This window comes from Misgurnus anguillicaudatus, chromosome 18, assembly GCF_027580225.2.
Source record: "Misgurnus anguillicaudatus chromosome 18, ASM2758022v2, whole genome shotgun sequence".
Taxonomy (NCBI): domain Eukaryota; kingdom Metazoa; phylum Chordata; class Actinopteri; order Cypriniformes; family Cobitidae; genus Misgurnus; species Misgurnus anguillicaudatus.
The window spans coordinates 6,395,710-6,414,118 of record NC_073354.2 but is presented as its reverse complement, the minus strand read 5'-3'; the positions used below and the strand labels follow the sequence as shown (position 1 = coordinate 6,414,118).

Genomic DNA, 18,409 nt, shown 5'->3' with positions numbered 1-18,409 from the left:
CTGAGCACCATACATCAAAATGGTATAAATCTCATACCAAATGAAAGAAGGAAGTCTTGGGCACATATGTTGTATTCATAACATCTTTATATCTTATCTCATTACAGAGTTGTAGACTGTTGAATAGTGACTGTGCACTTGTGACAATTTGCCCCATCGGAGGGTAAGTTGTCACACTAGGGCGGGTAAGTTGTCACACTAGATTATCTAAAAATAAGAACACAACTACTTAATTGTGAATATTGATTTTAATTTTTAAACTCAAACCAAACTGGAAATATAAACATCCGTGCCTGGAGAATCTGGAAAAACAATTATTTCAATCCAAATAATGCACATTTCAATTAAGTGGCAAGACCACTTTACTTTGAACTTTGGTTCAAATGTTCTATGGCTTTCACATAAAACCAGATAACTGAATGGAACGCTGCAGATAACTTGCTTAACTTAACATGTTTAACCTCTGAACAAAACAGATGCCCTGTATGACTAATAGGACTCATCTCCAGAATCACAATTCTGACACACATAAATTGCCTGGCCTGAGGTGCAAGCATCATGGGCCCAATTGTTGCATTTTACACATTTTACCCAGGTCTCCTTTGGACGACTCTTTGAAAATGGCTCTACACAGACGAGGCAGAAGCACTCTTCATCATCTGATGATGACTCTTGCATGATTTTTCTTCTTTTAGCTGCCTTGTTTTTCATAGGTCCAGATTTCTGCTTCCCTTTCTTTTGAAACAGCTTTTTGCTAGATTGAGGCTTATTCTTTTCTATATCATGTTTTCTGAGCATGTTCGATGTGTTTGTTTGTACAGGGGCAAGTTATCAGATGTGACGACTTGCCCCAAAGTCATTGAGACAACTTGCCCCATACTTACTTGTGTGCTAATGTTGTCTAAATCTCAAGTTTAGCTCATCATATCACTTTAGCTAAAGTATCAAAAGACACTTTACGGTCTCCTCTATTTTGTGCAAAATAATCATTTTAAACATTCACACCTAACAAAGTTGTATTGCATAAAATGTAAAGTGATTTTTTTTTACTTTTTAAGCAGAAAAATAAGAAAATTGTGCTAACCTCAGATTACAGTGATCTTGACCACATGTGAACAGGAAGTTCACTATAGAAGAAGAAGTCACATAAAGTGGCTATTTGATTTTTGAGATAGAGCCTCTAGTGTTGGAGTTATTAACAGTGTGACAACTTACCCGTGTGACAACTTACCCCGCTCTCCCCTACGATGTTTACATTGCTTTTTTATAATTATTATTTTTTGGGCCATTTTTGCCTTTATTGATAGACAGTAGATTTGAGAGACGACAGGAAAGTAGAGGGTGGAGAGAGGGGTATGGGATCGGCAAAGGACCTCGAGCCGGGATTCGAACTTAATTTCATAACATGTTATATATAAAAGGTATATTATAACATACTTTTCAAAAGAAAATATATTTTTGAACTGCTACTTGAAAGAATTAGAAATTGATTCAATTTTGGAAGCTAAATGTTTTGATATGCCATAATAACATGACATGTTTTAAAACATATTTTAAAAATCTAAATTGCTAAATGTTAATAACCATTCCCTCCAACGTTGACATTATTCCCTCACATCTCACACAGACACACAGAGGAATCTGAATAAAGTCCAAATCCTGCGCAGAGAGGCTCCGTGAATGTAGAGTTGAATGTGTATATGTGTGTGTATGTTTGTGCGTTTGTGTCAGATACGCTGTAGAAGGACAGAGCGCCGGCGGTCCAGTCCAGGTAAACTCCTACTCTATGAGAGTGAGATGAAGGAAGAGGAACGTTCTTTTTATTGTGCCACGCAGAGTAAATTGTGTCACAGCAGTAAAGATTCCAAGATTTCTCATTCAGTCCGAACCTACAGTTGCTGCCTCCTTTCCTGCTGATTCCTTTATACGTCACTGATATGTGACACCAGCCTTTCCAGTCCACTTCCCAATAACAGCGTTCAGACAGACTCTCCTTACACAAAATCTGCTCATAATGCTCAAATCTCTCCGGATGATCGGGATACGGCTGCTCCGCGTGTACGCACGTTATCTTTCGGTTTCCCTCCGACAGAAGGAGACGAATATGTGCTGTGTTTGGATCTGCGGTGAGATCACATGCATCTGTAGATGAGAGGAGACATTACATTATCTATGACATCACTACATAATCAATATATGTACAAGACCCTGTGTTTTTGTGTTAAAGTAAAAACCTACACTTTCGTAATCCTGGCGTGATCCTAAAGTGCTCTCCATGATCCAAGCTATAGAGAAGAAGACAAAGAAACAAGGAAGGGTAAGACAAAACATAATAACAGCCCAATGAAAGGTTTATTAACCAACTGTATTGAGCTTTCCAAAGAGGAAAACCTGACAGACACAAGCTATTAAAAGAGTATTTAGTAACTTCCTATTATTGAAGAGGCCACATTTTATTGTTTTGAAATAAGAGACTATGCAAAACGTTCTCCTCATTTCCAAAAAAAAGTGTAAGCCACAAAACAGCATGTCATCTTAACTTACTAATGCAAGTGTGATGAATGCATTAACACATGATGATTATATGTTCAGTCATAATGAGGAGCAGGTTCTAAACCAGGCGTTACCAAACTTTTCATACCCACATAAATCAATCTAATCTGTTTTTGGACCCACCAAAATATTTTTAAATCAAAATATTAGGTAAACACACATTTATTCTCTTTCGGGAGAACATTTTTTGATTCTACTCCTTTCATAGATTACATAAATTTCTACAAATACATTTAAACAACTTAACATAGTGATTTCTATCAGGATGTGAGGAGACTTTAACTGTATACTTATTTCTCATGGGTTGTGGATGTTTAAATTCTGTTTGGCTAGGATGGGACAGTTATGTGGCAGCTCTTCCCTGGCTCATTCACCTCTTGCCTTCATTTGTAAAAGGAAGAAAGACTGAAAAAAGTCAATGCAACTGAAGCTACTGATTGTGCTGATTGTGTAGGTTTGTTGGTATTTTGTTCTAGTTATGTATTCAGCACTTAGTTTGCTTGCATTGTTCTCCCCATATAAATGCATACAAGTTCATAAATAACAGATATTGTTAATTCAAACATTTTCAGTAAGTGTAACATTTGTAAGATGAATAAAAAAAACGATTTTAAAACACTCTTAGGTGATATGCATCAATCCATGCTTTAAGGGAGATGGATCAGCACAGCCCTGCCTGCTCTGCATTGGGAACAGAAGTTGCATTCAGAATTTTTGCATCATTCTGGACCAAAAAGCCATTCCCTGCATGATGAAGACCATTGATGCAGCCTTCCACTACATCATGAGTAAAACAACTACAGTACTAAATACCAGGTTGGAATGTATTTAAGAAAAATAAAACATCTATTGAAATTGAAATGGTTTTTTTAAATGGTAAAATCTTTAGTATTGTGAAGGATAAGCATTTTTGCTTGCCAGTAGGTAACTGCTGTGTATTTTAATGTGCAAGTTTTTAGTAGGGTGGCTAATGTTTTAACTCTCAATTAATATATTAAAGACCTTATAATATGTGGTTTTCATATCACTGTGCTGTGTATAAGATAACTTTCATTATTCCATAGAGACAGAGCGCAGCGCGTCATAACCTGAAAACCACGCCCACCGGGGGGAAAGCGATCCAACCGTCTTCATTGACATTGTATTGCGAGAAGCCGCCTCCTTGTCATTTCTGGCTTATAACAAAAAACTGAATAATGCCTAAAAGCTGCTGTGTGACAATATGTACAGCCAACAAGCCAAAGAACACAGAAACAAGTCCCTACAAGCCGCCGAGCCGCAAAACCCAGTCCTCAAGGAGAACAAAGTGGATCGCCGACTACGTTTCCCCCTATTGGACGCAGTTTTACTAATAGGAGTACTATGAAAAGTTGCCTGTTTCCATTTCTGTGTCTTTAAACGCTCGTTTTTTTGAAGTTGAAAGCTTATAAAAACGTATTTGTTTTTTTTGGGTTGTTAGATGTACACCTTGTCACACAGCAGCTTTTAGGTATTAATCTGTTTTTAAGTTTAATCTGTAAATAAGTTTTTATAAGCTGTCGACCCCAAAAAACGAGCGTTTAAAGACACAAAAATGGATACAGTCAACTTTTCATAGTACTTCTATTAGTAGAACTGCGTCCACTAGAGGGAAACGTAGTCGGCGATCCACTTTATTCTCCTTAAAGACTGGGTTTTACGGCTCGACAGCTTATAAAAACTTATGTCTGGGTTCTTTGGCTTGTTAGCTGTACATATTGTCACACAGCAGCTTTTAGGCATTATTCAGTTTTTTGTTATAAGCCAGAAATGACAAGGAGGCGGCTTCTCGCAATACAAACTCAATGGAGACGGTTGGATCGCGTTCCCCCCCGGTGGGCGTGGTTTTCAAATTTGCATAACTGCGCTCTGTCTCTATACTGTATTTTGTTTCTAATTGTAGCTGAGGTATTTAAATAAGCAGTGTTTTAAATGCGTAGTGTTTTGTGTATCAATGTAAATTTGCAATATTTCTTGCCATTTTTCTTTTATAGAAACAACCCAATAGCAACAAAAGTTCTACTGAAAAGGACCAAAAGTGTTTTAACACTTTACTTGAAATTATTGAATTCACATTACACTGGTGTTGACCTTAAATTAGGAGTGTTAATTTTTAACACTGTATTTGTGTGCCAACACCAGTGTAGTGTGGAAACAACAATGAATAGTGTTGAACAAGTGTAACATTTAACAATATTGAGTGTTGAATTAACATATAATGGGTGTTGTTAAATTAACACTAAACTTTTTACTTAATTAACACAGTGTAGTGTGGACACATATACACACTTTGCCGGTGTTAAATCTGACACAGTGGGTGTTATTTTAACACCCGTGATTTTGCTGTGCAGTGTTGTGAAAGAGTAGATGGTTTATTGATAACAAGCTTCCTATTTTATGATTTAAAATACAATCAAGTGCATATAAAGTCAAGTGTCCTATCTGTTTTATGTAGATGCAAAAGAAACAAAAAATGTGCACATCTAAGTGGCACAAGGCTCAAAGTGGGTACTTCAAGCAGCAGTTTTCAACAAAAGAGAAAAAAGTTGGCACACCACAGCTTCAAACTAAACTTTTAATATGTTTTAATATGATAACATATTAAAAGTTTTCTTTGGAGCTGTGGTGTGCCAACTTTATTCTCTTTTATGTAAATGCAACAATAAACTCTGCTAACAGATAACTGCCAGCTACTTGGACAACTACCCACCACCCTCCCCGCACACACACATTAACCATGTCATAGTCATTTTTGCCCAACATGCTTGAGTTTGTCCAGTCTGCAGTGTGGATCTCTCAGTAAATGAGAGAGCATCTGAACTCCTGAGTCTCCAGGATGATTGTAGCTCAGATCCAACTCGATCAGATGAGATGGGTTTGATCTCAGAGCTGAGGCCAAAAAACAACAGCCTTCTTCTGTCACTAAACAGCCAGACAATCTACAGAGAGAGATATTACTCTGTGATTTTTAAAACATGCATTTATTTCACCTTTTTATTAAGTAAGTGTTGCCATAGACTACATGTGCCAAAGCCGTGGTGCCTCCAAAGTTCCTTACAAACACAGTGGTCCAGCAGGACGTAATTTCTATTTTAATAGCACAATAATTGTTTGAATCCAAAATCAAAATTGAAAATCAAAAACCATTCATTGCACAGTCCTAATAAACATTATTACTGCTTATTACTGATTATGGAAAGATGGCATAATGTGTAAAACGTTCATCTTAGTGGAAAAACAGCACTGTTAAATTCTAATAGAGAAAACTATTACATACTTCAGTATCTCCAGTTTACAGTGCGGACTCTCTAGTCCAGTACAGAGGATCTTTACTCCTGAATCCTGCAGGTCATTGTTACTCAGGTCCAGTTCTCTCAGCCGAGAGTCTGATGAACGTAATGCTGAAGCCACAATTTCACATGACTGATCTGTAAGATTACAGTCAGCGAACCTAAAGGGTAGCAAACACAGTTTCTGTATGTTGATCTATGAGAAACATGGCTAGGCAATTGTAGAAACCCATCTACCCGGTTTATTTACTCACCCTCGGGGCATCTGATATGTTGGTGACATGTTCCCTTCAGTAGTAGAATAAAGATGATATTTATCTGAAACCTTATTGTTCTGCGATTTATATAATGCAAGTCAATGGATTTGCCACTCTTTATACAAAAAATGTAAAAGTAACCCCTGTCATGATCCTGTCTCCTTTGTCATAGTTGTCTAGCTTATTGTGATAGGATCATGGCAGTCCCATGTGTTATGTGTGAAAGCACATGTGCTCTTCTGTCTCATCTCCAGCCCCAGCCCCCTTGTTAATTAGGGGCCAAGCACCGAAGGTGCTGAGGCACCTATTGGAACTGTCAGTATTATTATTCTTCATCTTCTTCCCCAATGGGAGTCTATGGCAGCCCTATGAACCGTACGTAGGAAAATGATGAAATTTGGCAGAGTTGTAGTGGTGGTCTTAAAAAGTCATGTGACCAAAAATGGGGTCTCTAGTCCTAACTCTATAGCGCCACCAGCAGTGCAAAAATTCAATGTTCAAATGGTTATAACTGCTGATCCGCTTGATCTATGAAAATTCTACTTAGTACACGTGATTGCTCTCCTCATGCTTGTTGTTTTTAATACCTTACAGTAAAACTCCACCCATTACAGTAACGGCCATTTTGAAATGTACAGTATTCCGTTTATTCGCTACTCCTCCTTCAAATTTGGTTCAATTGTTATGAAATTTGGCACAGGTTATCTTTGTTCAAAAGTAATAAATTCGCAAACTTAACGAGGTTGACGCAAAAATGGTTCTGAAGCTGTAGCTCGGTCATTCTTTGATCAATTGAAATGAAATTTGGTACACTTCATGTGGACCATGAACTTGGGGTTCATGCCAAATTTGGTGACAGCGCCACCTATGGGTCATGAGATATGAAAATAGGCTATTTTTGCCCATAACTTCTGAACTGTTTGTCAGAAAATTATGATCTTGATGTCTATGGATTGCTTACCTCATGCCACATCTGTCGATGTGTATTATGCCGGGTTTGACCGAACCGCCTGTCCGCCATTTTGGAATTTCACATAATTTGTTATATTTTTTGAACTATTGGACATATCCGCGCAAAAATTAGTAAGAAGCTTCGACATGATGTCCTGAAGGTACCTGGGAAGTCAGAGTACAGCGCCACCTAGGGGTTATAAACTATAACAGTTCTTATGGAACTGCTTTTAACTTCTGAATACTTTGTCTGATATTAATTTCTTTGTGAAATTGTATTCACTGGTTTATGCCGATTGCAACGATACCTCGTTTGTCATTTTTCAACATTCTGTTCATGTGTTATTGTAAAGCATATGGTAGATGATTTTTTCGCTACTCCTTTTACAAATTTTGTTTATTTTATGCCAGGTACTGCTCGTATAATGTTTGGAGCAATCCACACAGAAATGACCGAACAGATTTTTGATATTCTGTTCTCTTTCTTAGAAATACCACTCCAAAGTTGACCGTGCCTGTGACATTGTCTATTTGTCATAGTAAATGAATGTGACTGTATATTACATTGTATAGCATTACTATACAGAATGATCTTCTTGCCTTCAATCTCACTTGAGCTTTTTGATTCTCATATACATTGTATTTCTGTTAGTTCTGCTCTGCACTGTCAGTTCTGCATCTGTGTTGATTGGCACATGTCAATCCTTGCAGCACCTAAGCTGTTTTTTTGCTGCCCTTTGAGCTGTGTTAACTGAGTTGTGCATCTGGTTAACCACATGCCATGAGATTCTGAGGTCATGGGTTCGAATCCCATGTGCAGTGATATTTTGTCTTAACTTTTTTCTCACTTAAGTTTTGTGAATCTCATACTATACATTGTATTTCAGTTATTTGTGCTCTCTGTTGTCATTTCTGCACTTTTGGTAATTGCTGGATATAAATGTTTACAGCTCTATATCTCTATTCTATAGCTTGGACACACCAACTCAGGGGTTTAATCGTTTACTCAGTGGCGCATGCGGTAACTGCTGGGCTTTGGGAACCTGAGGTCATGGGTTCGAATCCCAGCTCTTACTTTCACTTATTGAGATTTCCTTTTGTGTTCACTTTAACACGTTCTTCTCGACCTGTCTGGTTTTCCACACGTGTTATATTTTTGCCATCTTTATTGTTGTTGCTCCGTACTGCAGTGGTTCTGCTCTGCATTTGCTTTGCTTCGGGTTCGGCCTCTGTATTGCGCGCTTTCTGCGCTTTGCACATTTGCGGCGTCGTGTGGTTTTTGCTGTGCTTTGGGTGCTCATTGCGCTGAAGGTGCTTGGCCCCGCAATTGCTGCTTGCAGCTATATTTTGCCTTGTTATTTGATTCATGCCTCATACCTCATGATTTGCTTCCCTATCTAATGCCCTTGTGTGTGCTGTCCTGTACTGGTTTTCTGATCATGGCTTTCTTTTACCTGCCCTGTTCTCAGTTGTGTTGCCCTCTTATGTTTTTTCCCTGTTCTATTATTATAATAAAGTGTTATGTTTATTTCCTGCAATCTAAGAACCCAGCAGACTGCAATGGACACTTCCCTCTTCGCCCTACAGAGACACCAGGCCCATGTTCTCTTCAGCCTCCATCAGAGGAAGGCAAACGTGCAAGCCTTTGTGGTGGAGGTCCTGCCCCCTGCAGTACACGATGCGCCATAAGGAGTCCAGGGTCCAACCAGGACTGAAACACCTGTCCCACTGCCTTTGATACAAGAGAACTGCGTCATGGCTGTGGTGTCCCCGGAGGACCCAGCTCCACCCACAGTGACTCCCGAGAGCCGTCACCCCAGTTAGCCTTTGTGCAGCCTCCCTGCCACTGTTTTTTCCATCAGCTGCAGCATCCCCTGATGTGCCAGCACACCTGTCTCAGCATCTCCTTCAGCCTCCCCTGTACTGCCGTCACCCAGTTTCTCAGCCTGGTCCCATGCCTCAGTTTAAATGTCCTCCTTGAACTCTGTTCCCTACCCTGTTAGCCCTGGTTCCCCCAGGCCCTGGTTTTCCCTCGTCTACTCCTTTTCCTGTCCCATTTATGCTCTGGAACTCTGTCTTGCCCCATTTTGTTTCCCATCACTCCTGGCTAAGCCCTGCCTTGGTTTGTCCCCCCTGGAGGTGCCCCCCCCCAAACCCCCTGCTAAACCTGCAGCTTATTGTGACAGGATCATGGCAGTCACACATGTTAGGTGTAGAAGCACATGGACATTTTTTGTTTAGGTGTGCCATCTGCTCTCTAGACCCCGCCCCCCTTTCTCCACATTAATTAGCCTTATTATTTGATTCATGCCCCATACCTGTTGCCCTCATTATTTGCTTTCCTATTTAATGCCCTTGTGTTTGCTGTCCTGTGCTGGTTCGTCTTAGTCTGGTGCAACCAGACTCTCTTACATTCATTTCATTTGTACAGAGAGTCTGGCCACGCTCCATTGCAAAGCGTTTCTTCCGTTAAGGAGGGTCCTCTGTTGAAGTTTAAAACTATTGGATCTGCCCAGAGTCACTCTGAATCTGCCATAACCAATCGCTAACGTTTGGTCGTGACGTATGTCACTCAGTCTGGCGCACAACCTCAACGTCTGCGTTCTTAGCCACTCCCCGCTGTTCGCTGATTGGACCTGCAGATTTTTGCCGGAGAAAACGAAACTCTTTACAGCAGTACCAGACGTTGTTCTGAAGCTAAATGAAAATTAAGCGGATAGGAGGGCGGAGCCAGGCTAGGTTCGTCTGTTCACGTGCAATGTTTAATACTGTGTTGATATCAGAGTTAAGACTAGTCAAGTTTTGTTTAGTATAGGGTTTAGTCCTGTCTTTTTTTTATCTGCTTTGTCCTCAGTTTTGTTGCCCCTCATGGGTTTTTGCTTTTCCCCGTTCTGTTATTACAATAAAGTTTCCATTTGCTCTCTGCGCCTGGGTTCTGTCCTTGAAGAATCATGACAAATCCCCATGACTCCTTGTGACATATTGAGGTCTTGTGAAGCCAATCGATTGATTTTTGCAAGAAAGTGAACGTTATCCACAACATTTTTAGCATTAATGCAGGGCCTTGCAAGCCATGGTTGTGGCTGGAAGCGATACAGCTAAATTCTGAAATCTTGTGAAATCTCGCAGGATAAGCAGTGTTTTCATCCTAATCTAACCACTAAACTAGGGGTGTCCAATGCTGCTCCTGAAAGGCTGGTGTCTTTGCAGTTATGTTCCAACCCTGATCAAACACACCTAATCCAGCCAATTAAAAACTTTCAGGCAGGTGTGTTGACGGAAGTTGGGTTAGCACACCTGCCAGGAAGTTTCTAGTATGTATAGTAAGACCCTAATCAGCTGCTTCAGTTGTGTTTGATTATAGTTGGACCTAAACTCTGCAGGACATCGGGCCTCCAGGACCCAGCTTGCGCAGCCCTGCCCTAAACCCTACATTTCATGGAATTTCATTAGTAGCTGTATTCCATCTAGCCAGAACTGATGTTTTCATTCTAATTTTACCCACAAACCCAACCCTAAACCCAACATTTCATAAGATTTAGCCTGTAACTTTATTCCTTCTAACCAAAACGGCTAAACTTGAGCTCGATCTTCTACTTGTGGTGGTTGGTGGCTGCACAGCCTCTCAGTGCCACCTATAGAGCTGGAGGGTAAAGTGCACCTTCTGTATTTGCCAACCACCACCAAACGCCACATAAAGAAGATTGAGCTCATGTTAAGCAGAGGCTCTGCATTAATGTTAATGTTAATAATGTTGTAAATAACATTCAATTTCTTGCGATAAACAATCAATTGGCTTCACAAAACATCAATATGTCACCAGGAGTTGTGGGGATTACTTTTGTATTGGATATATCTGATTTATAACTCTCTCAAAGTGGCAGATCTGTTGACTTGCAATATACGAATCTCAGAGCACTGGGGTTTTTGTTCTAATGAAGAAAAACTGTCACAAACATATCAGATGGCCTCAGGGTGAGTAAATAAACAGCAAATTTTAATTTTGGGGTGAACTATCCCTAAGACAGTGCGTGAAACTTTGTCTGACAAGTGAAGGGGGCAACTTTGAGTGTTTGGTGATGATTAAGTCTATGTTGTATTGTACATTACAAATGGGGTGATAGATAGACTTTTTAGTTATGAACAGAACTTCATATCATTATTTTGTAGAAGTCATGTGGGTAATCTTACAAAACAACGGACAGGACTTAAAAATGTGGCTAGCTAAGATGTCAGATAAGATTCGCATTATGACAAATGTAATTATACGATTTGTCAACACATACTCTAAATTCATTTCTGTAAGGGACTCACAGTGCTTTCCTGCAGTTTCTCAGAGCTGGCAACAGGTTTCTTCGACCCTCTTCAGATGCGTTGTATTTTTTGGGGTCCAGCTCATCCATCACCTCCTCTGACATCTGAAGTATATAGGCTATGGCCGAGCAATGTGCAGCAGAGATTTGATTTCTTGAATTTCTCTCAGACTTTAGAAACTCTCGAATCTCCCTGTACAGAGTCTGGTCGTTCATTTCAAACAGACAAAGGAAAAGATTGATGGATCTGTCAGCTGAGAGACCATATCCATCTTTGATTTTGTTTTTGATGTAAGCAGTAGTTTTCTGGATGATCTTTGTGCTTTCTTCTGTGTGTGGCAGTAAACCCTGCAACAATCTTTGATTGGACTCAAGGGAAATACCAAGCAGAAATCTGAGGAAAAGATCCAGGTGTCCATTCTTACACTCCAGGGCTTTCTCTACAGCTCCTTTAAGCAAAAAATAAAGTGAATCAAACATCTTCAGTGTCTCGGTTGTGTTTATTAAATAAGAGTAAAACACATAGAAAGCGGCAAGAAACTCCTGAAAGCTCAGATGTATGAAGCAGTAAACTTTCCTCTGATAAATCACAGATTCCTGTTTAAAGATCTCTGTGCAAGTCCCAGAATATCTCACTGCCTCAGTGGCATCAATGCCACAATCTCTCAGGTCCTCTTCATAAAACATCACATTGCCCTTCATCAGCTGTTTGAAAGCCAGTTCAGATAGTTTCAAAAGCACTTCTCTGTTGGACTGCAGAAGTTTCTTTGGATCTTTCTCATCTCTCTCGTCATACTTCTGACTTCTTACATTAGTTTGGACGTTTAGGAAGTGTATGTACATTTCAGTCAGAGTTTTAGGGATTTCTGATTTGTCATTTTCTTTCAGGACTTTTTGAAGGACAGTGGCTGAGATCCAACAGAAGACCGGTATGTGACACATGATGTGGAGGCTTCTTGATGTTTTAATGTGCGAGATGATTCTGCTGGCTTGATGTTCATCACTGATTCTCTTCCTGAAATATTCCTTCTTCTGAGAATCATTGAATCCCTGGATTTCCGTCACACGGTTTATATATTTAGGATGAATCTGATTGGCTGCTGCTGGTCTAGAGGTAATCCAAATATAAGCAGATGGAAGCAGATCTCCTTTCATGAGGTTTGCTATCAAAACAGCCACTGATGATGTCTGAGTAATATTAAAAATATCCACAGACTCTAAAAACTTCAGCTCGATTCTGCTTTCATCTAAACCATCGAAGATGAACACAACTTTACACTCCTCAAAAATCGTTGGATGCAGATCTTGAAGTTCAGGATGAAAGTCAAGCAAAAGTTTGTGAAGACTGTACTGGTCATCTTTAATCAAGTTCAGCGCTCTAAAAGGAAGCACAAACATGAAATCTACATCCTGATTGGCTGTTTCCTCGGCCCAATCCAGAATAAACTTCTGCACAGAAACAGTCTTTCCGATTCCAGCGATGCCTTTAGTAAGAACGCTCTTGATTTTGTTTTTCCTCCTCCTTTTCTCCATTTTATATCTTGGTTCAGGTAAGGTTTTAAAGATGTCATTGCAGTTTATTGGAGTGTCTTGTGAGTGTTGTGTTCTGGCCTTTTTCTCCATGTGTAAAACCTCATGTTCTTCATTCACTCCTTCTCTCTCTCCCTCTATGATGTACAGTTGTGTGTAAATACTGTTCAGGAGGGTTTGATTCTCTTGTTGGATTCCCTCAAATATATTTTTATTCTTGTTCTTCATGCTGGCCTTGAAAACATCTTTGACTCTCTTCAGAACATCATCATAACTGCACTGAACCGGGGCCGGATCATTACTGTACTCACTGTAGAGAAAGAAAATGCCTTTAGGACATTTTAAATGTGCACAGGGAAAATACAAACAAAACAAATACATTTGTACACCAAACGTGCAAAGTTTGCATATGGTAATAACATCAGTGAAGCACAATCTACAGAAAAAACTCGTTTGTGAGTGTAATCTTGGTTGCCTGGGAAAATGGAAAGAGACATTACATAGTAGCTGGAGCCATAGGGGAAAACCGCTTTCACATGGACTACTGAAGCTTGAAGCTACTGTATATTGAATAATTCAGGTGTCAGGTAGGGCTGTGATGATTAATCGTGCAAATGCGCGTTTTCTCAATGAATGAATTTGAATGAATTACGGTGAAATGGCGCCACATCCAAAACCCAGAGGGCGCTCTCGTGTAGAAACGCCATTTGTGCCACAGAAGAAGCAGCATTACAAACGCTATTCCAGGAAATGTCTTAAAGGGATATTTATATAGCTGTTCTTCAGATTGTTTCAGGTATTTTCAGGTATGATTGTGTTTGGCGAGTGTTGCTTTATTAAATTCTTATTATAAACGACTCAAACTCATAGTGACTTTAGATTGATAAGGACTTCCTACTGATCACAGAGTCGTAGTACATGCACAAGCTGTGCATGAAACACAGAATTGGAGCCTTGCGACCAGAGATGGGACCAAGTCACACATGTGCAAGTCTCAAGTAAGTCTCAAGTCTGAACTTTCAAGTCTCAAGTAAGTCCCAAGTATTTTTTTTCTTGGGCAAGTCAAGTCGAGTCACAGGCTATGTCAAGTCAAGTCAAGTCAAGTCAAGTCAAGTCCTGTAGTAGGTCAAGTCAAGTCCAAGTGAAGTCACCTTATTATTGTAATTTTACCTGCAGAATCTGATCTTAAAGGGATACTTCACCGATTTAGCATTCAGCTTTGTATCTGTAGAAACCCGGCAGTATTACTGAATGACCATGTTTCCCTCCATCATTTCCCCCTGAGAGGAGAGATATCTGCATTTTGGTTCTGCAAAAAAGTCCTCAGATGATGCAAAAATCGTCATATTACATCATCGGAGGACTTTTTTGCAGAACCAAAATGCAGATATCTCTCCTCTCAGGGGGAAATGAGGGAGGGAAACATGGTCATTCAGTAATACTGCCGGGTTTCTACAGGTACAAAGCTGAATGCTAAATTGGTGAAGTATCCCTTTAATAAAGATATATAGAATATAAAGATATAAAGAAATACTAATTTTCAGTAAAATACATCATGGAATCAAACAAAATTGTAATCTCTTCCGCGCTTATATTTGAAATAACGAACCTGAGGGCGCAAAAGACGCAATATGTGAACCGCTCTTAACATTGTAGAATCCAGTATTTTTTCTCTGTGTGTGTATATGTGTTCAGGTGGCAAACGTAGAAAAAGTAGTCAAGTCTTATACCGCTCAGATCAAGGGAAGTATTTTAAAAAAATAAATCAAAATTATTTTGCACACATTTGTCCCCAACACAGTATGATGAGGGTTAATGGCTACTTTAGCTATTATTACATTAGCTAACTACCAACTAACCAGATATTAACAAATTGACAAGCACTTACTGGGCAGAATGGCTCTTCAAATGAAGGACGCAATTGGAGGTTGTGGCTGCCCGTGATTTTAATGTTGCATGTCTTGCATCGCACTGTTCGTCTTTTGCCATCATGTTGAAGCCGAAAGCGATGATCCTCGCTACCCCTCCGGCTGACATGTTGATATCTGTTCTAAGTGGGTGTGGTGTGCGTAAGGTACGAGAGGGCATGACTGATGATAGTGTCGTGATTCAGTCATGACAATGCCGTTCTCAGCCTGCGCTCCAGCTGGGTCAACTTTATTTTTTTAAATAGTTTATATATTTTAACTGAAAACATGATGTGAATTAACACTCAAGTCATTCAAGTCATCGTGTCTCAAGTCAAGTCAAGTCCCGAGTCTTTAACTTCCAAGTCCGAGTCAAGTCTCAAGTATTTGATTTTTGTCAAGTCACAAGTCACAAAAATAGCGACTCAAGTCGACTCGAGTCCAAGTCACCAAGTCACAAGTCCCCATGTCTGCTTGCGACTCAGAATCGATTTCAGGCAGGTCTTTTTAATGGGGAACGTGATGCATCGTCACAGCCCTAGTGTCAGGTAACGGGAGGACAGAACCCAAGTGCATACAGCAGTTTCACAAAAAGACTTTTATTAAATAATCAAAAACAGGAAACAAAACCCCACGAGGGAGCAAACAACATAAACAAGATATTTTAACACAAGACAGACTAAACACAAAACTTGACTATAAACTAGACAATAAACTACACTTGACAATAGAGTAAACTTCTCGCATGTAAAGTACAAAACGAACAAGCACAGGACAACAATCAAAGAGGTATTAAATAAGGGAGCAAATCAAGAGGGGAACAGGTGATAATCATGAAACAATAATAGGATAATTGAAGAGACGAGAGGGCGGGGTCAGGAGACTTTAGGTGTGTTCGACTTCATGCGGCGCTGCGCAGACCGATCGGTGGCTGACTTGAAGCAGTGCATTCCGGTTAGTAATTTTGTCCGACTTAAGCTGGCGCTGCAGGCACGTGACTGCGTCATATGGTTTTTAAGTACCGCGAGAGCGATTCGAGATCAGCCGCCTGAGTTAGCCAGCGCAGTTTCCGAAGAGGAGCTGCACGGGCTGTAATGACGACACAGCTGTTCAAGATTGGTCGGATTCACCACATGACAACAATCACGTGTGTTTCGTGTGTATTTTCACGCCGTCAGTTCCACAAATGCTCACAAATCTGTATTTTTATAACATACATGTAGTACTCTTTTCATGTAGTCGCGATGTTATATTGTGTCATGTTCATCAAAATAAAATGGATAAAAAACGTAGACCCCACAACATTGGTATTTAAATAATATATGCTTATGTTAAACTTTATTCTTGTAAAAACAGATGCTGTAAGCCTCTTTAGTTCCACTCATGCTCATACACGGACATTCAAAACAGTATAATTCACTTTTTATGTAGTTTACATCTTACAAATCATGTTTAATGCGATTAAGCAAGCAAACGGCACGTGATCAGCCATGCCTGACGTAAATGCAGCAAACTACGGGAACCACAGCGCGTCCGACTTCACGTCTCCTGTTTCAGCTCCTCCCCACCTGCACGCGGCTAATCTCGCCGATCGGTTACATCCAGCCACAGCCGATTTCGAACACACCTTTTGCTACAGTTACCATTTCAGTCCAGTGTCTTTTGAATTTCAACAAAACCAAACCTTGGAGTGACATAACGTCACCCAACAGCAAATGTAAAAGACTTAGAGCATGAAATGATCCATGAAAGATGTGATTCATGATGTGATCATTCATTTTTAAATTTTTCCTAAAGTACACGTAAAAACATTAGTATTTTGTTAATGAGAAATGGATTTGAACTTGTTTTCTCTGTAGAATTGAGTATTCAAAAACTATTTTTTAAAATATTGATAGTGTTTCAATTTTCAGGAAATAAATACAAATAAAAAAAATCTTTTTTTAAGAATTTTGCAGAAATGTTGTCAGTATTTGACAGAATGAAACAAAAATTATAATTTTACTTTAACACATACCTATAAATAGTAAATCTAGAAAAACTGAAAGGGGCCATTGAAATGCGGCTGTATATAATGACAGAATGCACTGGTGTAAAACTGCCAGCAAGCTAAGTAAATACTACTAAGTTAAGATTCTTGCACTTGGTGGTGTTTTTTCACTGCATAGTACGGCACACTTTTTGGGGGTTTTCCACTTTGTAAAATACATAGTATGTGGGATATTTTTTAGTGACCGATACTAAAACTTGACGTATAACAACCGCAGATCTCTGATTGGTCAGAGAGAATCATCACTACCAATGTCATTGCTAAATGCAAGAGCTTACCCTTGTGTGCCATGGAGAAAATCAAGTGATGCCGTCATTTATGCTTTGTTGTACAAGTTCCCAAACTCCCTTTTAGCAGCAAAAATACCCACATCTGTTTTAAAGCCAAAATCAAGAACACTATTCCATCACTTGCTCCATTGTTCCTGTGTTGTGTGTTACAATGATATCACAGAAGTAGAGGTGGTGCAACTGTAATAATAAGTCTATAATCCCACCCACTTTGAAGCAGTACTAAACAGCATTTAAAAATCAATCCGAGAAAAAGTAAAAACGAGTCTAACAAGTCATATCGAGCCTAAAACGTGCTATTGGTGGCAGTGTTGGGTAAGTTACTCAAAAAAGTAATTAATTACTAGTCACTAATTACATCTTCAATCATGTAATTAGATTACTTTACAAATTACTCTCTCCAAAAAGTATTTAATTACTTATTACTAATTACTTTCTAAATCCTATTTAGTACATGATACAAGGATAGGCTTGAAATGGCTCGACTAAATAATATATAAAAGTACTTAAATTATTCTGGTCCCACTTTAAGGTTCAATTCTCTCTATTAACTGACTATTAACTACTTTTGCCTCAATATACTCCAACTGCTAATACTAAAGAAGTTATAAATTTTAAGAATTGGTAGAAATGGGAAGGGTTAGAATGTAGAATAAGGTTTTGCAGAATCAGGCATTAATATGTGCTATTAAGTATTAATAAACAGCCAGCATCTCATTAATATTAATGCTAATAATCAACGAGTTAATAGTGAGAATTGTAAACTTAAACCATGTTAAATCCACTATTGTATTATAGTATATATAATTGTTCAGAGTCCATACACAGTATTTAGTTACATCAGAAGTAACTGTAATTAGATTACAAGAAAAATAAGAGTAATCCTTTACTTTACTTTTTCAAAGGAAAAATAATATATTTACAGTAACTAATTACTTAGTAACTAGTTACACCCAACACTGATTGGTGGGTATATGTAACCAGTCGTAATTATACCCACACCGAGCAAGACTCAAACTGGCGATTGGTCCAGTATGTTGGTGGGGCGCACTAACAAGGAGGTGTAAGGCCTTTAACGTCTGTTGCTAGAGCACCTCTTGAAGTTGGGAAGTGAGGTTTACTTACTGCACAACTCTTACTTACTGGCTGACCTTTGTTACATGTTTTTCCTGCAGTTGGCAACACTTTCACCGCGAAATCTTTCTTCGATGTTGAGTACAGAGTACTCAGTACTCACCGGAACAAAGGAG

General features: G+C 39.2%; 1 protein-coding gene across 1 annotated transcript in view; it reads right to left on the bottom strand.

Moving 5' to 3' along the window:
- Nucleotides 1–288: 288 nt before the first annotated feature.
- Nucleotides 289–18,409, bottom strand: part of LOC129429907 (protein NLRC3) — a 47,170-nt gene continuing 29,049 nt past the window's right edge. The window contains exon 7 of the mRNA XM_073855679.1: nucleotides 289–2,142. Within this exon, the coding sequence (XP_073711780.1) occupies nucleotides 1,613–2,142 (530 nt within the window). The 3' untranslated portion in view covers nucleotides 289–1,612. The remainder of the gene's footprint in view (nucleotides 2,143–18,409) is intronic.